The sequence below is a fragment of the Lynx canadensis genome, chromosome D4 (assembly GCF_007474595.2).
Source record: "Lynx canadensis isolate LIC74 chromosome D4, mLynCan4.pri.v2, whole genome shotgun sequence".
In the NCBI taxonomy this organism is placed as follows: Eukaryota; Metazoa; Chordata; class Mammalia; order Carnivora; family Felidae; genus Lynx; species Lynx canadensis.
In genome coordinates, this window is record NC_044315.2 from 43,498,721 (window position 1) to 43,524,583 (window position 25,863).

Consider the following 25,863-nt stretch of genomic DNA (forward strand, 5'->3'; position numbering starts at 1 on the left):
CATGGGAAGAGCACTGGATCTTGAATCAGAATGCCTGGGTTCTAATCTTGACCTTGGTGCTCTAAACTCTGTGGCCTTGGGCAAGGTACATAACCTCTCTGAGCCTTTCTACCCCATAAAGGCAGGTAGGTATCCAGACCCCATATAACCAACAAGAGGATTAAATGATTTTTATCCCAATTCAGTGATACAAACCAAACTTCATAGTGAGGCTGCGAGGCATGGGACCTCAGAGGTCTGGGCCAGGCAACTAAGAGGCACAGAAAGACTGGACCCCAGATAAAAGATACAGGTTTCTTGCCCATGAACCAGGCACTGAGCCTAAAACCAAGTCTCTAGTTCAGATTTGAACTGAAGTCTCCTCCCCCACACACCGTTCCCAAGATTTCTAAGACTATGGAATATATTTGGGGTTCTGTGGGCTCAAAAGGGAGGTAAGTGTCCCTGGTGTCAGCCTGCATCCCTCTGAGTGAGGTTTACCCAGAATCCATCTGACCCTGGCATAAATCCTCTTGGACAAAATCTTTGCTCAATTCTTTCCAATTCAAAAAAAGGGGACACCTGTGTGGCTCAGTTGGTTAAGTGTCCAACTCTTGGTTTCAGCTCAGGTCATGATCTCACAGTTTGTGGGTTCAAGCCCCATGTCAGGCTACACTCTGACAGTGCAGACCCTGCTTGGGATTCTCTCTCTCTCCCTCTCTCAGCCCCTCCCCCCACTTTCTCTCTCTCTCCCTCTCTCCCTTTCTCTCAAAGTAAATAAATAAAAATAAACTTTAAAAACATCACCAAATTACCTAGCCTTAGAATCAAGCCTTACACCCAAAAGAGAAACCTCCAGCCTTTTCTCCAAGACAGGGTCCAACTCATCACTATGTCAAGTTTCACCACAAGTCTGGTCACAGCTGTCATTTTAAAAAAAAAAGCAGGTCCAGCCTTCCAAGAACCAGCCCAGCACAGAGCAATTGTTCCAGGCTCCAAGAACTTAGAAGAGCCCACAGTTCCTGCTCACAGCCCAGGGGGGCGCCTGCCAACTACCTGGTTGAAAAGGGGCCCTTTTTCCCCCCTCCACTCTCTGGAATCAGAGCCAGCACTGGTTTGGGGGTAAGAGAGACCTGGCACGTCCATGCTCCCCTGAGACTGCCACAGGCTCTCTTTCTCCCCCACCCCCTCCATTTCCTGTGACTGAACAGCACTATTCAGACAGCACTACTCTTGGCTGGTATGTCAGGGTGTGAAAAGGTAGAAGGGATGTCCTGTAAAGCAGCCCTGGGCAGAGAGAACACAAAACTCCAGACTGGACACAAGGTACTCTCACTAGTACTGGGATGCGATGGGGGCTGGAGTCTGGAGTCTCCCCAGAGGTCTCAAGGAACACACGCTGTTCTCTGCAGAGACAGCCTGTGGGGTGAACACACAGACCTGCAGACCCATTCCCCCCCAAACAAAGTTTATTTTTTAGCACTTCATACTTGGCAAGGGTCAATTATGATGGCAATCCATGCAATGGTTAAATTAATAAAATACTTCTGGTTCAGAGAAAAACCCTTCAGACCGGCTTTGATTCCATCAGCACAAGGTAAGGGACCAAGGGGGCTAGGCAGCCAACGGAGGGTAAAGGGGAGTATTTAGCCAGTGATTAAATGTCATTTTCCTTGAGTCAAGCGATTCTCATTTTATTCAAGTGTCCTGGAAATGATGCTGAAGACTTTTTTTTTTTCCACTTTGGGGAATTCTTTTTTGGCCAACAAATAACTCTCAATCATCTGCTTTTAAAAGTATTGTGCAATTTCTAAGTAACAGTTTTTTAAAAATCAGGCTGACACTGCCAACTCTCGCTGGTTGGGGTTTTCCGAATCACCTACAGAAAGACGGCTGCCCTGCTGAGAGCCTGTCCGGGAGACCGGCCTGTATATCTTGTGCCCCAAAGCATCCGTTTCCTCAAAAATGTAGCCAGGAGGCTCAGGGTATGAAGCCAGGCACCTGCCCATGTCCTTGGGAGTAAAGCTCATGGTGTATGTGGTCTGGCCCTCCACAGGGATATTTCCTCGGGAGCCAGCCCAAGGAGGCTTACAGCTTTTGGTATTGATGGGTGGGTGGGGCACATAGTGAGCCCGCGTGGTAGTCAGACAGTCCAAGGGCTCAGTGGGAATGTTCAGCTGGGGAATGGGTTTGGCTGGCTCCATGCGCGTCCCCGGCCACTGCTTGTAGTCGTCCTTGGTGGTAGTGGAGCTTTCAAAGCGGCCACCCTTCTTGACTGAGATCACTGGCCGGAAGGACTGAGCTGGGGCACCCTTAGGGTACATGTAATGGGCCTGCACTGTTGTCAGAAGGTCCATCTTTTCTTCAGGAGGGACATAAGTGACAGGAGCTTTGGAGAACATCTGGGGCGTTGGCCAAGCTTGGTACTTGTCTCTAAACTCAGTGGTGTTAGAGAAAGGCGTTTCTAAACCACAGGACCTGGCTGGAGGTTTCAGACTCTTGGCTGGCTCTCCCATCAGGCCCCGGAAAGACTCTTTATGGGTGGTAAGGCTTTCAAAGGGCATTTCACAGGGACTGAACTTCGCTGCCTCATACGCAAAGCGTTTCTCCATCGGGTGGGCCACATAGCTCATCTTGTAGTTAGTCAGATCCTCCAGGGGGATGTTACAGAGCTTGGGCATGGCCAGAGGCTTACAGCTCATGGTGCTCACTAGGCCCTTTACAGAATAGTCATCCTGGTGTGTAGTTCTACTATCAAACCTGGTTGATGCTGGTCGGTAATGGTGTTCCGGACGAAATAGCTCTCGTCTTGGTTGGTTCCAGGGTAAATAATCAGCTGAAAATAAAACAGAAGTGGTAATCACTTACAAATCAAGTCCATATAACCTGCATGTATTCTAAGGGGCTCCAAAGCCTTAAACCAGTCTCCAGTGAGATGGTCCTTGAGACAAAGGAAGAATAGGTTCCTACCACCACCTCAACCAAGGATTTAATATTTCAACTTTATGGTACTTGCAGTTACCGTTCAGAACAGATACATTTATAGGAGTCTCATCATACCCCACAATGCCTCATGCAGGGATCTTAGAGGGTCCACCACTGTGGGAGGACCTAGTGATCTGATTCACTCTGAGGAGTCCAACCACTGGCTTCTCCTGATCCAAGAACAGTTCTGTTCTTCTGTGGGGAAGTGCCCTTTCTGAATCAGCACAGAGTGACTGGGAAGATATGCATGCTGTAGTGAGACAGGGGATTCACAACCCCCCACTGGTGGGCCACCAGCCAGACCAAACAGACCTCTCTTCCCATATTGTGACCATGATTGTATCCCTATAACCCATACATTTAATCCGTATAAAGCAAATATGCTGCCCCAAGAGAATAGGGGCATTGTATTGGCTAGTGAGAGAATAGCAGCTGCCACCTGCATTGAGTTTATTATATGACAGGCAATGTTCTAAATACTTTCTATATGAACTCATTTAATCATCAGACAGGCCTAATCAGGTGGCTGCTTTCAATATTCCCATTTTAAAGATGCAGAAACAGAGGCACAGAGAACTTAGGGAAATTTGCCAAGGTCACTTGGCTAGAAGTAGAAAAGCATGAATGCAAATCCAGCTCCAGATTTCCTGGAGAAATTCCAGGAATTTCCTCCAGATTCCACTACCTGGTTCTGACAATCAAGGAACACTATGTACCAGTAACTGTGCTCAGGAATTTCCATACATGACCTTGTTTCATCTTACAACCCTTTGTGATGGGTATAATTACCTCTATTTTACAGATTTCCTTTTTGTTTGTTGTTTCATATTTATTTAAGTTTTAATTTTATTTTTTATTTTTTAAAATTTACATCCAAATTAGTTAGCATATAGTGCAACAATGATTTCAGGAGTCGATTCCTTAGTGCCCCTTACCCATTTAGCTCATCCCCCCTCCCACAACCCCTCCTGTAACCCTGTTTGTTCTCCATACTTATGAGTCTCTTCTGTTTTGTCCCCCTCCCTGTTTTTATATTATTTTTGTTTCCCTTCCCTTATGTTCATCTGTTCTGTGTCTTAAAGTCCTCATGTGAGTGAAGTCATATGATTTTTGTCTTCCTCTGACTGGCTAATTTCACTTACCATAATACCCTCCAGTTCCATCCAGTTGCCATCTTGCAAATGGCAAGATTTCATTCTTTTTGATTGCCAAGTAATACTCCATTGTGTATCTATACCACCTCTTCTTTATCCATTCATCCACCGATGGACATTTGGGCTCTTTCCATACTTTAGCTATTGTTGATAGTGCATGGGGGTGCATGTGTCCCTTTGAAACAGCACACCTGTATCCCTTGGATAAATGCCTCGATTTATCTGGAGTCCAAGAGCAGGACTCAGAGAGGCTAAGAAATTTCTCTCAAAGTCACATGGCTAGGGAATTAGGAGTTGGAATTTAAGCCACATAGTTGACTCCAAAGTCATGCTCTTCTGACAGCCTGTATTATAGTTAGGAGCACTGTGTATCTGGAGAGAATGAAGGTTCAAGAAAATACCAGTGGAAAATAATCAGAGAATATTTGCAGAAAGAGGAGAATTTCAGAATGTTTGAAGAATGAAAAGAATTAGCCACCTATATCTACAGGATGTCTGTCTCAAGAGGAACCTTTGCTGGGGGGGACTGGAATGGCCAAGATAACAAGAGGTCTGCACCCAAAGAAAACCTGCCCTAAGGATGGCCCCCATGCATCCTGAGGAGGTTTTGTCCTCAGACACCACAGAAGACTTTTAAAGTAACTTCCCCACACAGATCTAAGGGGCAGCTTTGAAATTAACAATGTTGGTGAGAAAAATAGGACAGCAAACTATGTCATTCAAACACTTTGACACTGCTTCCGTTCTTTTTGTAATACTGGGCTCACACCAAAGTCCTACATTGCCCCCATTGTGCCTATCAATTACCAGATCTAAAGTAACCAGTATGAAATCCTAGTGGACCCTCTGAATCCACAGGGAATTCTCTTGTTTACAGCTTTACAAAGGATTAGTACAAAAGCAGCTTCTCAGGGGCCTTGGTTATATATAGCCAATACCCGTGGACTCCATAGGCACACTTTCTTTTAAAACACCTTTATTGAGATATAACCTGTATAACACAAAATACACCATCTTACATTTTTTAATTATTCAATAACTTTTACAGACCTGTACAACCATCACCAAAATCCAGTTATAGAACATTTCTACCCCAAAAGTATCGATCAAGCCTATCTGCAATTAATCTTTATTCCCATTCCATCTGCTCTTGGTCTCTATAAATGCACACTTTCTATACATTTTATATAAATATAATTGCACAATATATAGTGTTTTGCACTTGGCTTTTTTCATGTAACATAATTGAGATTAATCCCTGTCGTAGCATGTATCAGTTCACTCCTTTTTTTTTTTTTTGAAATTTTTTAACATTTATTTATTATTGAGAGACAGTGACACGGAGCATGAGTGGAGGAGGGGCAGAGAGAGACAGAGACACAGAATCCAAAGCAGGCTCCAGGCTCTGAGGTGTCAGCACAGAGCCCAATGCGGGGCTCGAACTCACAAACCGCGAGATCATGACCTGAGCCGAAGTCAGACGCTCAACCAACTGAGCCACCCAGGCGCCCCCAATTCACTCCTTTTAATTGCTGAATAGTATACATTATATGGATACACCAAATTTTGCTTATCAAATATTGATGAATATTTGGGTTGTTTATACTTTTTTGGCTATTAGGAAATTTTCTGCTATGAACATTCATGGTCAAGTCTTTGTGTAGATATATATTTCATTTCTCTTAGGTAGATAGGTAAATGGTGTAACCTATGTTATATGGTTTATCTATGTTTAACTTTTTAAGATAGCACAAACTTTTCCAAAGTGAATGTACCATTTTACATTCTCACCAGCAATTTCTCCACATCTTCACCAACGCTTGTTGTTGTTGTTTAATCTTTATTTTTGAGAGAAACTGTGTGAGTGGGGGAGGAACAGAGAGAGAGAGGGTGACAATGCAAAGCAAGCTCCAGGCTCCGAGCTGTCAGCACAGAGCCTGACGTGGGGCTCAAACCCACAAACCGTAAGATCATGACTTGAGCCAAAGTCGGAAGCCTAGCCGACTGAGCCACCCAGGTGCCTCTTGTTATTGTGTTTTAATTACAGACATTGTAGTAGGTGTTTAGTGGAATCCCATTGCAGTTTAATTTAAATTTCCCCAGTAATGCATGATGGTAATAGAAATAAACACAGAGAGGGGCGCCTGGGTGGCTCAGTCGGTTAAGCGGCCAACTTCGGCTCAGGTCATGATCTCACGGTCCGTGAGTTCGAGCCCCGCGCCGGGCTCTGTGCTGACAGCTCAGAGCCTGGAGCCTGTTTCAGATTCTGTGTCTCCCTCTCTCTGACCCTCCCCCGTTCATGCTCTGTCTCTCTCCGTCTCAAAAATAAATGTTAAAAAAAAAATTTTTTTTAATAAATAAATAAACACAGAGAGTTAAAAAGGAGCAGACACAAGAATATGTCCCAGATGAAAGAACAAGACAAAACCACAGAAAATGGGCTAAACAAAACAGAGGTAAGCAACATGCCAGACAGAGAGTTCAAAGTAGTGGTCATACCTTATGAAGACAAAAAGCTTCTGCACAGCAAAGGAAACAACAAAATTAAAAGGCAACCAACGGAATGGGAAAAGATATTTGCAAATGACATATCGGACAAAGGGCTAGTATCCAAAATCTATAAAGAGGTCACCAAACTCCACACCCGAAAAACAAATAACCCAGTGAAGAAATGGGCAGAAGACATGAATAGACACTTCTCTAAAGAAGACATCCGGATGGCCAACAGGCACATGAAAAGATGTTCAACGTCACTCCTTATCAGGGAAATACAAATCAAAACCACACTCAGATATCACCTCACGCCAGTCAGAGTGGCCAAAATGAACAAATCAGGAGACTAGAGATGCTGGAGAGGATGTGGAGAAACGGGAACCCTCTTGCACTATTGGTGGGAATGCAAATTGGTGCAGCCGCTCTGGAAAGCAGTGTGGAGGTTCCTCAGAAAATTAAAAATAGACCTACCCTATGACCCAGCAATAGCACTGCTAGGCATTTACCCAGGGGATACAGGAGTACTGATGCATAGGGGCACTTGTACCCCAATGTTTACAGCAGCACTCCCAACAATAGCCAAATTATGGAAAGAGCCTAAATGTCCATCAACTGATGAATGGATAAAGAAATTGTGGTTTATATACACAATGGAATACTACGTGGCAATGAGAAAGAATGAAATATGGCCTTTTGTAGCAACGTGGATGGAACTGGAGAGTGTGATGCTAAGTGAAATAAGCCATACAGAGAAAGACAGATACCATACGGTTTCACTCTTATGTGGATCCTGAGAAACTTAACAGAAACCCATGGGGGGAGGGGAAGGAAAAAAAAAAAAAAGAGGTTAGAGTGGGAGAGAGCCAAAGCATAGGAGACTGTTAAAAACTGAGAACAAACTGAGGGTTGATGGGGGGTGGGGGGGGGGGGGACGGTGGTTGACGGGTATTGAGGAAGGCACCTTTTGGGATGAGCACTGGGTGTTGTATGGAAACCAATTTGACAATAAATTTCACATATTGAAAAATAAATAAATAAAATAATTAAAACTAAAAAAAAAAAAAAAAAAAAAGTAGTGGTCATAAAGATACTCACTGGACCCTAGAGAAGAGTTTCCAATGAAAACTTCAACAAAGAGACAGAAAATACTTTTAAAAGAACCAGTCAGGGGCACCTGAGTGGCTCAGTTGGTTAAGTGTCCAACTTTGGGTCGGGTCATGATCTCACAGTTCATGAGTTTGAGCTTGGCATTGGGCTCTCCATTCTCACCAAGGAGCCTGCTTCAGATCCTCTGTCTCCCTCTCTCTCTGCCCCTTCCCCTGCTCATTCTCTCTCAAAAATAAACATTAAAAAAAATTTTAAAGAGCCAGTAATAGTTGTGTTTATTACAGCATTATTGACAATAGCCAAGGTATGGAAGCAATGCAAGTGTCGATTTATAGATGAATGAATAAAGAAGATGTGGTATATATACACAATAGATTATCACTTGGCCATGAAAAGGAATGAAATCTTGCCATGCAGGACAACATGGATGGACCTAGAGGATATTATGCTAAGTGAAATAAGTCAGACAAAAACCAATACCATATGATTTCACATGTATGTGGAATGTAAAAAAACAAAACAGTGGTGCCTGGATGGCTCAGTCAGTTAAGCATCTGACTTTGGCTCAGGTCATGATCTCACATTTCATGGGTTTGAGCCCCATGTCAGGCTCTGTGCTGACATCTTGGAGCCTGGAGCCTCCTTCAGATTCTGTCTGTCTCTCTCTCTGCCTCTCCCCTGCTCACACTGTGTGTGTGTGTCTCAAAAATAAACGTTGAAAAAAAAAATTTTTTTTTAATGAGCAACAACAACAAAAAACCCAGATTCTTAAATACAGAGAACTGTTGGCTGCCAAAGAGGGTCGTGAGGGTCATCTTACTGCCTTCAGTCCTCCATTGTTTCTGATGAGAACTTTGTTTTATTGTCATTTCCCTGTATGTGATGGGTTTTGTTTTTGTTTTTGTTTTTTTTTTCATTTTTGCTTCTTTTCAAATCTTTGGCTTTGGCTTTCAACAGTTTGACTATTATATGACTAAGTTTGGATCTCTGTTTATTCTATTTGGATTATGCTTCTTGGATATGTAGATTAATCTTTCTGCCTTTTTCTTCCTCTGGGGCTCCAATTATGAGTCTGTTGGTACAGTTGATAGTATCCCACAAGTCTGAGTTTACTTTCCTCAGTTTTTCCCTGTTGTTCAGATTAGATAATATTTGTTTATTTGTCCCCATTTCTTTCTTCTGCCAGCTCAAATCTGGTGTTAAGACCTGGAATTATTTTGTTGCTATTGTTCTTTCAACTCCAGTGTTTTCATTTGATTTTATAACTTCCCTTTATTGGTATTCTCTATCTGATGGGAAATTGTCATATTTTTATTTCTTTAAACATGGTTTACTGTTGTTCTTTGAACATATTTATAACAGGTACTTTGAAATATTGTCTGGTAGGTCTAATATCTGGGCCCCTTCAGGGTTAGTTTTTATTCACTGCTTCCCCCCCACCCCCTATTCATGGATTACATTCCCCTGTTTCTTTTTAGGCCTCATGATTTTTTGTTAAAACTCAACATTTTAGATAACATGCTATCCAGCAATTCTGGATTCTGACCCCACTGGAAGCTGTTTTTGCTGTTTAGTAACTTGCCTGCAGTAATTCTACAGTTTTATCTCCCTTTAAGTGTGTGATCACTGATGTTTTTGCTTAATTTCCTTTTTTAATTGTTTTTAAGCCAAGATTCCTACAAGTCACCCTGGGTTAGCATTATTTAGTAATCAACCAATGACTGTCAAAAAATTATGCTTAAACACCTTAAGCCAGTATGGCTTTCACCCTCTGCTAATGACTGTGTGTGTGGGTTAAGGGACAGAGTCAAAGATCAGACAATTTACAATTCTGCCTTGGCTTTCAGTTCCTTCTGGGATTTCTCATGTCTCCTCTATACCTGAACCAGGCATCGTAATCAGTCAGGGAAGGTGAGTAGATAACTAGGCCCTGTCTCTTTATCTTTCTTGAGCCTATATACTGCCTTACCCATATACAATCTTCTATACCACAAGGAGCTTTCTCATTCTCTGGATTTCCTTGTTAGATTTCTGGCTGGTCTGCTGGTCTGTTCCTCAACCCAACTAATTCTGCAATCCCACACTAGCTGCAAAAGTTGTATTCACTGATTTTTGTTGTTGTTGTTGCTGAGATCAGTATTGTTTTTACTGAAACCCCTGGGTACATATTGTACTCCAAATCAAGTTAGCCCCAACTGACAGGACAGCTGCTAGTTTTCACAGCACAGCCTACCCAGGCAGAACCACCACGCAGATCAAACATGGGGGCACAGGTCATGGAAGCTGCCCCAGGATGAAACACCACAAACTCCCACTTTTTGTAATGATGGTTTAGCAGTTATTCTTAAATAAATGCTTCTCAATTCATTGTATGCCTGTAGTTGATTTCCAGAGCCCTAAAATAGTTGATTTTTATTGTTTGGTCCAGTTATATTATTGCTTTTTGGGAAGAGGATTTACTAAGCTCCTCACTCCACCACTCCGGAAGTGCTGACACCCCCACCCCCAGGCACACTCTTAAGTTTATTTTAGGCCAATAATACTACCAACTATTTATTTTAAATTGGCCTCATTTTAATTGAAAATCTAATCTTTCTCCAAGAGCCATTAATGGCTCTATCAGCATCTTGAAAGCATTAGGGGGCCTTAGAGGGAACCATCTTGCTGAATATAAACCACATGTTTCCCCTTCAGACTTCAGGCCTCACTAAAATGGGGGCATCTACCTGTAGATGCCTACACACTGCCTCAAGGTACGTGGGGGTGGGTAGGACAGGGCTTTTCTGGCCCTCTTCTGTGATGGATGAAGTGTTAAGAAAACAGGTTCCAAGGCTGAAAGTTGCCTCATGTGATTTCTGATCCCCAACAATACAGTTGAAACCACATTATTATCCAACCTCCTAACTTCCTCCACCCAACATGTATTACAAAAAACCTCCATAGGTCCTTGAAAACCTCAGAATTCCACATGACAAACTATTTACACGCCTGAAAAGCCATCAGTAAAGCCCTTCAGGGCCAGGGTGTCATGTGGGTAATTGGCAAGAATCTATTTAAAAGAGATTCCATTCAATAATATGTCTTAAAAAAAAAAACTTACCTAAACGTAAAGCTAAGCATCAAGTAATTACACTTTCAATCTTTCCAATTGCACACTGTTTTGAAAATGTCAAAATTACAACCAAATGCTGCTGGAACATATTTAATGGCGGTTTGCTGGACCCCAGTAAAGGTGCTGGCCATAATAGAAGGAAAAAAAAGTTTGCCTATTTTTCCTGTAGAACTACAGTAAGTGGAACATATAATATAGATGGCCCCCATTGAAATACACATAGTTAATGACCTTGGACTTTGGTTTCTCTTTTCCTTTGGAAGGAGAATCGGTATGTGCCCATGAGACCATGAAGGTTGCTATGAGAAAGACTTACTGAAGCAGCAAATGGCTACAAGAGACAATCAAGCCATGGAAAGGTGACACACAAAGAGATAAGGCAAGGATATGGCCCCCTCACACAGGCATGAGGTTATGCAGGACTGGTCCAAGGGGAGAGTAAATGTCCTGGGTCTTCCCTGAGCTTCACTCCTGCTCTTAGCCAGGACCCACAGAGTAACAGGCTGGGTGGGGATTTGTGTAAATCTAATGCCAAACCATGTCACCTGGGGCCCTTGTAAACAATGGTCCAGAACTACTCATTCATTTTTTTTCTTCACTAAAAATGCCTTTGTTGTGCCATGCCCTGTGCTAAATGCTGAGAATACAGATGTTGGGTGGTCAAGGCCCAGTTTTGGAAGCCACTATATCATAGGGGAGTAATACAACAAATAAACCACTTAAATTAGTTGAATATGGTAAGTATTATTCTAAAAATCTATTAAGACACATCAGTTGCAAACTGGCACCTATGGGTCAAATCTAACTACAAAAGCATTTCCTTTGGCTACATACTGAATTGCTTTTAAATCTGAATTTCAGGGGCGCCTGGGTGGCTCAGTTGGTTAAGCATCCGACTTCGGCTCAGGTCATGATCTCACGGTCCGTGAGTTCAAGCCCCGCATCAGGCTCAGCTGACAGCTCAGAGCCTGGAGCCTGTTTCAGATTCTGTGTCTCCCTCTCTCTCTCTGCCCTTCCCATGTTCATGCTCTCTCTCTGTCTCAAAAATAAATAAACGTTAAAAAAAATTTTTTTTAATAAAAATAAAAATAAATCTGAATTTCAGAGGAGAACTACCAACTTCAACCCCAAGTGCACACAGAGCCAGAACAAAACCCCTCCCTCATCTGAGTATGCCTGGTTCTGAGCAGTCCTGTTGATACCTAACTAGTATTTGCTCATTAGTTCTGTGTAAGTAGGTAAGCAGTTAATAGGTGTCAGAATTTTCTTTACAGGAAAAAGAAAATAGGGTTTTCTCAATTTTATCAGTAGGGAAAAGTCAACCATGATTCAGTTTTAACAGTGGACTATTACTCTCTGGTTTGCAGAGGGCAATGTCAGATGTAACTATCTAGAGAAGGGGAGGAATATGGGACATTTATTTTTTTTTAATTTTTTTTAATGTTTATTTATTTTTGAGACAGAGAGAGACAGAGTGTGAATGGGGGAGGGGCAGAGAGAGAGGGAGACACAGAATCTGAAACAGGCTTCAGGCTCTGAGCTGTCAGCACAGAGCCCGATGCGGGGCTCGAACCCACGAACTGTGAGATCATGACCTGAGCCGAAGTTGGACGCTTAACCAACTGAGCCACCAAGGCGCCCCGGAATATGGGACATTTAAACACAGGTACTAGGTTGGGTTTTTTCCGGTGTGTTTGAGTGGTGAGTATTTTGTCAGGATGAATAGGGAGGACTTTTCTTTAAATAACTCCATCCTCGCCAACCTCTAGGGTAGGCAAAGACCACTTCTCACTCCCAGACCACTCTCTACACCTGGGGCAAGGTGAGAAGGGGGAATTGAGCTGAGCAGGCAGTTTTACTGAAAAGCCTCTAACTCCACGAAGATTCATAAATCAAGGAGGCTCATAGGGAATATAATGAAGGAAAGGAGTGTCTGTAGCTGGATGTACCCTATCAGAGTCCCTGCTCCCTGTCCCATCAGAGATAAAGGTTAACTCTAGTTTTGTGCCTCCTTTCTGTCTCTTCAGGGTCTATAGTACCCCCTTTCTTGCCTTCTGCAAAACCTGGATGAAAAGGGAGATGAATGAGTCCCGTAGAGGTAAAAATGCCACTGCACCACGCACCTGGCTATAATAACTTCTTTGTAAAGCTTCTACGACAGTGCCTGCTTTATTGCGGGTAACTGGCAAAGAAAAAGACAGATCCCTGCCATCTTAGAGATTGCAGCCTGGCCAAGGAGACAAATGTTAAGCAAAACAAATAGAATTACACACTGAATTACAAAACAGAGGTGCACCAGGCACTCTTAGAGCATCTAGCAGGATGTTTACAGTCTGGCATTGGGGAAAGTCTGGAAGGGTTTCGAAGGGTGTGATGTTTCCAGTGCTTATTGAAGGATGAGTGCTAGATAGGGGAAGGGAGGAGGGCTTTATAAAGAGGCAGTAGCATGTGCAACATGCCCTGAGATAGAAAAGAAATGCAGGGAAGAAACTGAAAGAAGGTCCTTACGGCCAGAGTACATGGCACTGGGAGGAGATGCCAAAATCTACAAGGTACTACAAGAGGAGTTGGTAAAGGTTTGGGACTTTATCCTAAGGACCATAGTAACTATTTGAGGAATTTTAAGTGGAGAGGGGGTCAGATCACATTGCCATTTTTTTCTCTATTTTTTTAAGTTTCTTTCTTTCTTTTGAGAGAGACACAGACAGAGCGAGTGGGGGAGGGGCAGAGAGAGAATCCCAAGCAGGCTCCAAGTTGCCTACTGCTGAGCCCGACACAGGGTTCGAACTCACAAACCATAAAATCATGACCTGAGCCAAAACGAAATCGGTTGCTTAACTGACTGAGCCACCCAGGAGCCCTTCATATTGCCATTTTACTTATTTGTTTATTGAGAGAAAGAGAAAGCATGAGTGGGGAAGGGGCAGAGAAAGAGAGGGACAGAGGATCAGGAGTGGGCTCCGTGCTGACAGCAGTGAGCTTGATGCAGGGCTCAAACTCACTAACCATGAGATCATGACCTGAGCCGAAGTCAGACACTCAAGCGGCTAAGTCACCCAGGCACCCTTCACACTGCCATTTTTAAAAGATCTCCCCGGTTCCTTTCTGTGGAAAATGGATACAAGTGGATAAGATTGGAGACATGCTCAGGTATATAAGCCTAGATGTAGATGTGGAACAGGCAGGATTAGGGCTTTGCTGGCAGGAAGCAACAAAAGGACAATAGAGAGAAGGCATAAAAGATGGGCTTGCAGTGATATACCACAGAATAGGCTACAGGGGGTATAGACACAGGAGGGGCTGATGGGGAGAAGGGAGACTGAGGCACAAGTGGACAGGGGATCCCAATGAGGCCAAAAACTGTCTTGGTGGGAGTAGTTAAGAAAGCAAGCTGGGAGCACTGGATGATGAAGTGCATAAAGGAGGAGCCATTTCAGGGTATGACAATGTCCAAAATGTAGCTTGGCAGAAGGTGACAACAAAAGAGTGGAAGAAAGAGAGCAATACGAAAGATGAGGTGGCAAAATGTCAAGAGTCCAGGTTCTTCCAAGAAGCAGAGAAGCTCGGCCATGTGTGGTGCCTTTGGAATGATAGATTGAGAGCCGCTGGAAGGGCTTCAGGAGGATTCCTACATTGCCTCAAACCTCTCCACCTCCCCTCGTCTAAGTGTTTGGCTTGGCTAAATAAACGCAACTATTATCCCAGTCACTCAGGGATCCACAAACATGTTACATGAAGGGTTAAACACATATTCCTAGGGCAACCATGTGACTATGTGCATCATAAGCAGAAGAGTTAGGGATTACCAACTGACCTCGGTTCCTGTGGTCTCAGCCTGTGGCTTGTGCTCCATAGAGTGACCACCACACTGCTTTCACTGTACCTACCGTCCATATCCTGTCTCTCCTACAGGACTATTAAGTTAAGGCAGATTCTACTTCCTTCACAGACCCTAATACCATGCCTGGGATGTAACAGATGCTCAATAAAGAGTGAATCAATCCCACTTATATGAAGTACAAAACTGGCAAAACTAATTTATGGTTTTAAAAGTCAGAATAATGATTCTATCCTACATGGGATCAATGTTGTATTTCTTGAGCCGGGTACTGTTCACAGGGATGTGTTCACTCAAAATTCATTGGTCTGGGGGTACCTAGGTAGCTCAGTTGATTGAGCATCTGACTCTGGATTTCGGCTCAGTCATGATCCAAGGGTCATTGGATCGAGCCCCACCCACACCAGGCTCCTCACTAAGTGTGGAGCCTTCTTAAGATTCTCTTTTTTCCCTCTGCCCCTCTCCCTCACTCACGCTCTCTCTCTCTCAAATAATTTATTTTAATTTAAAAAAAAATCATTGGTCTGTATGATTAAGATTTGTACATTTTTCTGTGTGTATGTTATGTTTCCATAATTTTTTAAATGGATGAATGAATCACTCAATCAACGATGGAACCTAACTTAGCTTAAATTTGAAACACTTTCCCAGCATAGACTTCCAACAGCAAGCTAAGGCAGGGGTTGGTACATCTTTTCTATAAAAGACCAGATATTAAGGTCTTAGGCCTCACAGGCCATACAGTGTCCATCACAAGTACTCAAATTCACTGCTATAGCATAAAAGTAGCCACGGATAATGTGTAAAAAAATGAACACAGCTGTGTTCCAACAAAATGTACTTAGGAATGCCAAAGCTTGAATTTCATATAATTTTCACATTTCCTAAAATAATAGTCTTTTCATTTTTTTTTAATCATTCGAAAATTTAAAAACCATTCTTAGCTCTCCAGCTCTACAAAAACAGGCTATGGACCAGATTTGGCCTGCAAGACATAGTTCAACCGACCCCTGCACCAAGGGGGTGTGCCTGTAAAACACATTCCCTGGCCTGCAAACAGGCTCAGCCTATCCCTCCCCAACCTGCTGCTCAAGCACCCTCCCACCTTTGTAAGTAGGCAGACACTCCATCTTGTCACCACATGGATATTTACTGTCCCGAGGCTTGATGGGGTCCATTCGACAGACAGGGTATGGGTTGTAATCTTGTTTATATGTTGTGAGCAAATCCATGTTCTCTTCACTTGGGACGAATTGGTCGGGCTGGTAGATCTTCACTGGTAACACTTTGTGAAGCCCAAAATCTCTCCTAAAAGGAAAGTAAGCACATGCCATTGACCCAGAAGAAGACTCACAAGGGTTTCAATTTAACCCAATTCTACAAACGTTTCCTGAGAAGTCATCTTCTACTCTATCCCCCAACTGTTCTTCCTCTTCTGTTTCCCACTTTCACAAGAAACACTACCATTCTCTTCTCACCCAAGTCAGATAACTGGATGCCATCCTGGACCCACCCCATCATGGCACTGGATAATCACTCACCAAGTGCAGCCTCCCTCCACCTCATCAGTTTGTCTTTCCCCCTTAGTTTAGACCAAGTGAGGCATTTCTCACTTGGATCATGCAACAATTTACCACCTGGACTTCCTACTGCGTTCCCGCCAATTATATGTCAATCCCCGTAGTGTGGCCAGAATAAACTCCCTGAAATGAGATCGTAAAAATGGGATCGTTTTACTCCCCTGCTGAAAAATCTTCCAGATAAAGCCAGACTTTCTAGCATGGAATATAAGCATTCCTGGACCTGCCCCTGCCTTCCGGGGCAACCTCATCTCCTACTTCCACCCCGATCCACACTCTACTCCAACCACACTGAACCACTCTGAAGGCCTCTCTTCTGTGCCTCCTCTCTCCACTGGGGAAATAACTTTTCTTTTGCAGGTACCACCACCTCCTCATCTGTGCTCCCAATAGCTTCTCCAACTGATATTGATCTCCTTCCTCTACTTGATCTTATAGAAAACCTAGAGGGCAGAAAAGTACAATAAATGGAGACACAGAGTCTTTCATTTCTCAGCTCTCTGGCATCAGTGTTCCCATTCTTTCAGGGAGTATGAAAACAACAGGACAGAAAAAGTATGATGGTCTTCAACTCCACAGGAAACACTCTTTTCCCAGAACATCCCACAGCTCTAAAATTGCCAAGATGCTAACTGTACCATCATCAGGAATGATCCTGGCAAAACCAGGGCTCAGCTTGAGTTTGCACTGTCTGGTAGGGCAGTCTTGACTCCCCACTGCTCAGTACAAACTCTTTTAAGCAAACATTTCCCCCCACCCCCCCCCAAAGGGCTTCTGATTTACACAACAGCCTGTTTTTGCTTGGAACCCATTTATCCAAGTGGACAAGTGGAAGGGAGATTTTTCCCTGACGGTGCTTGCCAAAACAACCTCGCCAAGGGAAGGGGGAGGTTTCCGGACAGGAAAACATCAGGCCCAAACACCAATAAAACCTACTTCCCGGCCAAAATCTGGAGCAGCATTACTGAGCCATGCTTGACTAACAAAGGTAACACGCTCCACTGTAACCTGTCTTGCATGAATTATACACATGGTTGTGAATAAACCCAAACTGGGGCCTGGAAGGGGCTTGGTGGGATGGGAGGAGGAGAATTAGGAAGCAGGAGAATTCATCTCTCTAGGGCTCTAAGGGGGAAATGGGAGATGCTTCAGTTGAACTCCAAGTAACTCCCTCTGAGTAGATTTAAAAATATATCTCAGCAGCAGTTATAGGGTCTTCAGCCTGGGCTCCCTTCCCAAGGGCCACATGTTGGCAAACAGCAAGAGGAAGCTGAGTGACCCGATGCATCTGGAAGCTGACTCTGTAAATTGGGGCTTATGGAGGGAACAGGCTAAACAAGAATCCAAGGGTCAGTTCCTCATTTCTACTCTTTTTAGTGTACAAGTGCCTCATGCTGGTGTCTGTTTAATACTAAACCAACTGCAGCAGGGAACGAGGACTGGCAGCCCCGGGCCACAGAGCCACAAAATGACTTTCATCGGAAAGTGTGCTCCCAACAGGAGGTGAGCACTCCTCACCCCCAAAAGGGGTAGAGGCAGCCTGAGACCACATATCCCCACATAAACCCATGTTCACTGACGGCAGCCCAAGGGTTCAGCCCTCTTCATGTCCAAGAAGGAGTATCAGGCGAGATCCAGGGCAAGCGAGGAGGAACAGAGCTGAATGCCCAAGCTGCCCCATGGAGCACCCCCAACCCCAAAGCAGCCAGGAGTGCTTTCCAGTCACAGGCCTGCCATGCTCTGGGACCCTTCACGCAGAGACATCCTCTTCTGCCATTATTCCTAGCGAGGGAACCAACCTTCCCCTCAGAGAGGTTGTGAGAACCTTTCTTCAAGGGCTGCCAAGCTCAAGGACAATGAAAATATGCTTAATGCCTTTACTTGCTGCTGTTTCCACAGGAAAAGAGCAGATAAATACCAACCAAACTCACCAGCTCATGGGTCATCCTGAAGTTGGTTACTCAAAGATAAGAGCTGATACAGTAAAATCCTTGCTCAGCATGTTTAAGGAATGAAACTGTTAACTGAATCTCCTTCTCTGGTACAAAATTCAAGTTTCTTTGTGAAAGTACACCTATGGTTCTATTTCCTGATCAGCTATAACAAAGCAAACGATCTTTGCAGGAGTTGGGGGCAGGGGGTGATCTACTTCTGAAGAGTGGTAAAGTTTTAAGTTTAAAGTGTAACTCATTTATATCCAACACAAAAATATTTACTGTGGCTAAGAGTGAATTTGATCAGAATATATGTGTTCCCTCATTATGTTTTTATGTTGAGAACATTCATTGAAATCTACCATTAACCACAACATAACTGCATGTCCCCAATCTCACATAATCTTACAATCTTTAAGGTCATGTAAGAGAAAAGTATTTTATTCTTCCCAGAAATTGCTCAAATTTAGTAGCTTTTTTCTTTTTAAGAACACTCCCCCCTTTCTTCCTGTGTTACATTCCCTACCTAGTCCCTGTACCCCTTATGACTATGAACCAAGAAAAAAATTGGTCAAAGATGTTAAGTCTCTTTTAGGTGCGCAGCCATAAAAGTTATATAGTATGGAAAGCCAAGAGTTAAACCTCCAAGTTAAGCAAAGGTTAAAGTGGCCCTGCTGGGAAAGTCATAACAACTTGACCTCCAATCCTCAGGCAAAGCTAAAGAAAGATTTTTGACCAGAGTCTGACAAAATGAAAGAAGAAATAACGTAACAACCAACTAGGGCCCTAAGCCTGGAAGTGGGAAATGAAGATTTTCACTGTGATAAAGAGGCCATGTAAAACTTTTTTTAACCACTGATGTTTATCTCCAAAAACTTCAGTACTTGTTAGTGTGTCCAATTAATCGATATATTAAATGGAATCCATTTTAAAAAGATTTGCTCCTCTTGCCCAAAGCCAATCCCTTCATCCTTATCCTAAATCCCCTCCCTCTTCCTCAGGAACCTGTTAAGTCGGCTTCACACCCATCATGGGGCCCAACATGAGGCTTGAACTCACAACCCTGAGATCAAGACCTGAGCTGAGATCAAGAGTCAGACACTTAACTGACTGAGCCGCCAGGAACCTGTCTATATACTCATCTGTGTTTTAATCTTTTCCTCTGTCCTGGCTTCTTTTCTCAGTAGTTGATCATTCTTCTGTATTTCCTAACTTAAAAGGAAAAAACTAAAGTGACACAACAACCCTCAATGGAGTCCACTCCCCTCCCCTCTTTCTTCCAGAAAGTGTTGTCTACACACAGACTTGCCTTCCTCACCTCCCACCCACACTCCCATCTAATCTAGTTCTGCTAACCCTTCCCTCTAGCCCAGGCCAGGTTTCCAAATCCAGTCACTGCTCTTTAGGTCATTATCATCCTGAACCATCCTAACAGCATCTATACTTTCACTCGTCTTTTTAACACTCTCCCTTGACCTCTGTGATTCTCCTCCTCATGATTTGTCCTCTCTCTCAATCCCCTCCTCTACAGGGTTTGGCTCTTTGTCAGTTGATTTTATTTCATACCTTCCACATGGAATTCAAACATTTCCCAAGGTTAAAAGGAACCCTCTAAGGAAACCATTATGTCATCACAGGCAGGCTGAGAGCCCAGCCCAGCACACTGAGAAAGATGCTACGGCTGATTCACAGGGCTTGATTCATGCCCCTGATCCTGATAAGGACACACTGAGCCCTCCTTGTCTGTGCTGTGACAGACAGGATTCTAAAAACCTGCCTCCAGGATTCAAGTTACACAGTCTCTGTCTCCTGCCCTACTCTCTCAACTCCTCAATGCCCACTAGAGCTGAAGCTAACATCTGTCACCACTTCACATCATCTCTGCACAAAAATATGAAAAACAACTACCTATGAGCACTAAGGAGCACAAGATAAGCAGATTCTGGAGCAAAGCCCACAGGTAGAAGAAGGGACTAGTACTGCACGAGCCTCTGTGTAAGTTTCCATTTTCTAGCGGGTTTCTTGTTTTGGTTTCCCAGAGTTTACAGTCTGAAAGCAGGCCTCAATCTGTGCTGTGCCAAGCCAAGCAGCCATAATGTGAACAGAAAACCTCCCATCTTTGACTGAAAAACCAGAGGACCAAGTTTGAGGCAACCACAGGTGCTGGAAAGTAAGGAAAAATTCCTGGAAAGGAGAAAACCCAAGACAGGAAGCTCTAGCTTCTGTACATAAACTGGACCCAGGTCTCCTGCTGACCTTACATGTATGAGGCAGACTTCAAGCAACCATGCCAAAAAACTGAAATGATGAACTAACATTGGAGCTGTCACCCAAGACACAGAGTTGCATTTTGAATCGAATCAAATTACCTCCTATCTGCCTTAAAAAAAAAAAAAAGTAATATTAATAAAATAAGTTCTTTGGAGGAATGTAAAAAAAAAAAAAAAAATCCAGAGTGTTTACAATGTAACTTTAACAATGTACAGGATCAATCCAAAACTCATTGACATACATACAGGAAAAATGTGACCCATTTCCAGGGGGAAAAAAAGAGAATCATGAAAACCAACTTCAAGCAGACCCAGATGTTAGAATTAGCAAACAAAGATTTTAAAACAGCTATTCTAACTATGCTAAATTATAAAAACCAAAATAAGGTCATAATAAATTAAAAGGTAGGAAATTCTTAAGAGAAATAGAAACTATCTAAAGTTAATGAAATGCAACTTCTAAAACTGAAATATACAACATCTGTAATAAGACAGTCGCTGGATGGGCTTAATATCAGAATAAAGCTAAAGAAAAGACTCCGTGAACTTGAAGACAGATGAATAGAAACTATCCAATTTGAAAAACAGAGAAAAAAAGATTGGCAGAAAGAAATGAACAGAACTTCAGAGACAGAAAAAGTACTTGAGGAAATAATGGTCAAAATGTTTCCAAATCCAATCAAAGATACACAATATCAAAGGCTGTGAAATTGCCCAGGCAAGTCTAGTGCTGAGCCCTATTTCTGCATTTCTTCATTAATTCTTGGGCCCAAACTACAGGGGCTGTAAGTATATCCGCAGGGGTATAAGAAAAGTACGTATTTGAACAGAGAACGTGTAAAATCCAATGAGTAGGGAAAGACTTAGGATCACTACCATCTTTCCTGCTTTCTTCCTGGCATTTAGAGAGGACTCCAAATGCTTTTCTCTTCTGGCCCTTTCCCCTAACGCTACTCAGTTTAACCAAGAGTCTTGTCAATAAATGAAGAAATCCACACTGCCAGCTCCCTGCCCTCTGACCTTAAGCCAAACCCATCAAGTCAGAACCCCATTCCATCTTCTTTCCTATGCCTCCCGTTCACTCTCCCCATGGTTCCACTCCCCTTAGAATAAAGATGTAATACCATCTTGAAGACTTACTTCTTTCTTCTCAGGTTATCCACTCTGCCATCTTTAGGGATCTGCCTTAGCTAACACAATAATGTCCCAAAATGGGGCCCAAGTGTTTTACATGGTGACATGCCTAAAGGGAAATGAGGCTTGAAGTGCAAACCTCTTATTCATAAATTGATCTCCACTCTATCCGAGCTAAAGGCAGATCCTATAGAAGAGAATCACTAAGGGCTGCAAGAAACTGCTTCATATTAAGAAGGGCTGAAAATCATGAGCATTCCTCTTATGGCACCTGCTGTAAATCCCTAAGATTTACAGTCAGTAAGCGTTGTGTGCAGCTGTAATCATGCCTCATGCTGGGATGATAACCTTTCCAGAAACCAGGTGTTTTTTGTGTCTGGGCTTAATCATCAAACCCAGCCAACCCTTGAGCCACATGACTTTTTTCATTCAGCAGGTGGAAGCCCCATGTCCAATCTCAGACACTAAGTTGGGACAGATTTTATATAGAGAAGTGGGCGGAAGTTCAGGTAATAGGAGTTCTAAGGGCAGAGAAGTGACAGTCCATGCAGATAGAGCAGGGTGCAAATGCAGGGCTGACCCATCCCTTCTCCCAGAAGCCTCTGGCAGAGCATCCAGATGACTCCTCTGCATTTCCTCATATGGAATAGATCTGCTGTATATATAAGTATACTGACCAGAGCCACTGCTAAGTTTATATAGTTCGGAAAACACAGTTGGTCAAAATCTTGATTTTTGATAATTTATCTTATTAAAAGCTCATTAGAACTTTAAAAAAATACACCCCGATAGGGACATAGTCTTACTCTCACTCTCTGAAAACTACTGCCCAGCGTGGCAGGCACAGGGCTGAGATATGAAGTTGAGGTACGGGCAAGGGAAGAAATGCTCTCTGCTGATTTTCCCCCTTGGTTCTCTCTCTGGGGAAGGAAATAAAGGGGAGGAGAGAAGCATTTCTGCCCTTTTTCCTTCCCAAGGGTAACCTTGATCCTGCTACCTTTTCTTTTTAAGGCCCTTATGGTCATTAACAACTTGTTTTGGAAATTCTTTCAGTATCTGCAGTCCTCCATTTTGGTCACATTTTGACTTGAATGATACTATTAGTCTCAATCTGGCAGAGACAGAGAGACCTTCTGGGTGACATGTTTATGGCTTTAGGTGACATGCAGCAAGGAAACCTTAGGACAGGTCAGAGGGGAAGTTTTTGCTGTAGCAAAGCACCGTCAGGGAGAAGGAAGGCATGTGGGCTCCATCTGGGGACCTCACTGCTAGGTGATGGGGCAGGACTCCTGCTCCAGAATAAGGATTTGTCCTCATCCTCCTAAGCTTGTGGGCAGCCAATAAAGAGCAACCTTCAACATCCAACCTTCAAAGCATCCTTTTCTGTATTTCCGGGACAGAAAATATATCTCTAACATAACAATATCTGAAGCTGTCCTGTACTTTGCATTTTCCATTTCACACATTGCTCTTGATTTCCTGCAAACTGGGTATGAAGAGAGGAGACCAGCATCTAGAAGCTCAATGTGATATTTGCAAGCCATTCCTCAAGGCTACCTTCATCTTTTCCTACCCATTACAGGTCTCTTATACATATGCCTAGGACTTTTCATCAGCAATGACCATGATTTCTCAAAAGGAAAAGCAGTGCTTGGGAATGGTCCACATCTCTTGGTGTGGTGTTCAGACTCTCAGAATTCTAAGACTGCTATTTTCTTGGTAAAATGAATCCCAAACTCATATTGTCTTAAAAGCCATAGGTTGGAAAAACAGGTTGCATAGAATATAATATTTTTAGTACTCAGAAACATTGTGCTTAAACAAAATCATCTTAAGATATCTGTCTAGCATAAAAGTGATCTGATTCGAGTCATACATCAGATGAGGCCCTCAGCTCCCTCCCACCTCAGGTTGCCCCTCTCCACTGCTTCCCACCATACTCAGGAATCTTTTGGCTTCATTTCTCTCTTTATGGGTCTTTCTGCCCTATAACCCACACATGGACTTCCTTTGGATCTAGAACATAGCACTTTTTTGTAGGAATATTTCATGCCTCTACGCCACAATCTCAAAAGAGGATGTTTCCAGGCCTAGTGTGGGGAAAACCTGGAGGCAGAATGAATTAGAGCTGTTCTGCTTCACCTGGGTCATCTGGGACCTTTACTAGGAAAGCACAAAATTATGAGCAACAGGGGAGCAATAGGAAGAAAATTTACCAGGCCTTGTGTCCTGTAATGTGCAGGCGCCGTGGTGGAATAATTTACATACTCTGTGATCTGTACCTCCCAGCAACCCTGCCCTGTAGGGAAGAGGAATGCAGGGGCAGAGAAGGCATCCCTCTGTCAGGTCTCATCTGGGGACTAACTATATATCTGGGACCCTGCCCAACTGCACTCAAAGGTGTTTCTACTCCACTGGGTCACCAATCACAGGTCACCACCCAGGGGCCATTAACCAAGTTGTCAATGGCAGATTCTGCTAGTCTTACAACATGTAGAACAGACCTGAAATTGATCCGTTTCCCCACCCTCTCAATACAGATACTTCTGCAATCCTAATACACTATGAGCCAGGAGGTTCAGTCTCTAAACTGGATTCTCTAAAGAATCCGAGTTTGGAAGTCAAGAGCAATTTAAAAGGAAATACCACTCAGCTTTGAACAATGAGGAGGTAAGGGATGCTGACCTCCTATGCAGTCACATATAACTTTTCATTCCCCCAAACTGTTCATAGCCTACTATTGACCAGAAGCCTTACCAATAACAGTCAATTAATGTATTTGATGTGTGATATGTCTTATATACTATATTCTTCCAATACGATAAGCTAGAGGGGCACCTGGGTGGCACAGTCAGTTAAGCATCTGACTTTGACTCAGGTCGTGATCTCACAGTTCGTGGGTTCAAGCCCCACATTGGGCTCTATGCTGACAGCTCAGAGCCCAGAACCTGCTTCATATTCTATGTCTCCCTCTCTCTCTGCCCCTCCCCCTCCCCCACTCACACTCTGTCTCTCGCTCTCAAAAATAAACATTAAAAAAAATTTAATAAGTAAAATAAATAAGCTAGAGAAAACAAAATGTTATGAAGAAAATCATAAGAGAAAATACACCCACAGTACAGTACTGTATTTATTGGGAAAAAATCTACATGTAAATGGACGCGTGCAGTTCAAATCTAAGTTGTTTAAGGGTCAACCGTAGTCTTTGTTCATTCTTGAAGAACATTCACAGGGACCTCAATTCAAAGTCTACAGCATAATTTCCAAAGAGCTCCCTCTGTATCACCAAGTTTCCTTTCACTACTACCACTATCACTACACCACCCAACCTGACCTGGAGCTTTGGCACCCAAAGCCAAAACTCTCTTTTCAGAAGCAGACCTCCCACCATTTCATGCCTTTATACTTTACTTAACCTCCAATCCTTTGCTAGGTAGATCATTTTAGCCTTCCTCACCTCTACACCAGCAAGTAACAATTCTTTCCCTGTAAGAAGAAGTGGAAAAAAACTGAGCTGGCTAACAAATGCAGAATTTCATTTCTGAGATACAACATATTAACATTAAAGGCCTTGATAGCATCTATTACACTGCATATTGATGCACTAATACTGCACATTATATTAATATTGTGCATCAGCACTGACATTACTCCATTAGTGTGCATTCGTATATTTATTCTTCTCGCACTCACCTTGACGTGGTCAAACCTTCCATGGGCACAGACCCTTTCTGGTACTCCCGCTTGGGCTTGAAGGATTCTCTGGGCAGGTAAGAGTGATAGAGAGGGTAGTTCTCGGTGTATTCGGAGAGAAGACATGGTTTCTCTATTTTATCATAAATCTTGGTAGGGAGATGTGGACAGTGATGCCGCCTATAAAAAAGGCATAAAGTTAGGTCTGTTCCCTTCTTGGAAAGGATATGTACAGTTTAACAACATCACCTTCTCAAAATGGGATCCCAGCCTTTAAAATCAAAACCGCCAGCACTGAAAACAGGAACTTAACCTTTCCTTTTCTCTACTAAACTATCAAGTGGCCAAAAAAATTTTTAATGATGTATAACTGCAATTGGTTAATCATCAAAATCCCTTAAAATCATAAAATTATACACAAGCATGACTGACGTTCAGCCACTATAGATACCATACTGCCTGTTTAAATTTGAAATATTTCCAGGGCACCTGGGTGGCTCAGTCAGTTAAGGGTCTCACTCTTGATTTCAGCTCAGATCGTGATCTCATGGTTCATGAGTTCGAGCCCTATGTTGGGCTCTGCA

At 43.1% G+C, this 25,863-nt stretch overlaps 1 protein-coding gene across 1 annotated transcript; it reads right to left on the reverse strand.

Moving 5' to 3' along the window:
• Window positions 1-1,811: 1,811 nt before the first annotated feature.
• On the reverse strand, window positions 1,812-25,317 carry SAXO1 (stabilizer of axonemal microtubules 1). Its single transcript, XM_030294443.2, has 3 exons — window positions 25,280-25,317; window positions 15,774-15,976; window positions 1,812-2,815 (listed from the first exon to the last, which is right to left on the reverse strand). The coding sequence occupies exons 1-3, from the start codon at window positions 25,300-25,302 to the stop codon at window positions 1,812-1,814; spliced, it is 1,230 nt and encodes a 409-aa protein (XP_030150303.1). The 5' UTR covers window positions 25,303-25,317.
• Between the last annotated feature and the right edge of the window lie 546 nt (window positions 25,318-25,863).

Coding starts and splice junctions, on each gene's coding strand:
- SAXO1 (XM_030294443.2), bottom strand. CDS start 25,302: ATGGAAGGTTTGACCACGTCAAG. Junction 15,977..25,279: donor GAAGGTTTGACCACGTCAAG/GTGAGTGCGAGA, acceptor CTTTCCTTTTAG/GAGAGATTTTGGGCTTCACA. Junction 2,816..15,773: donor GTGTCTGCCTACTTACAAAG/GTGGGAGGGTGC, acceptor TTTTATTTTCAG/CTGATTATTTACCCTGGAAC.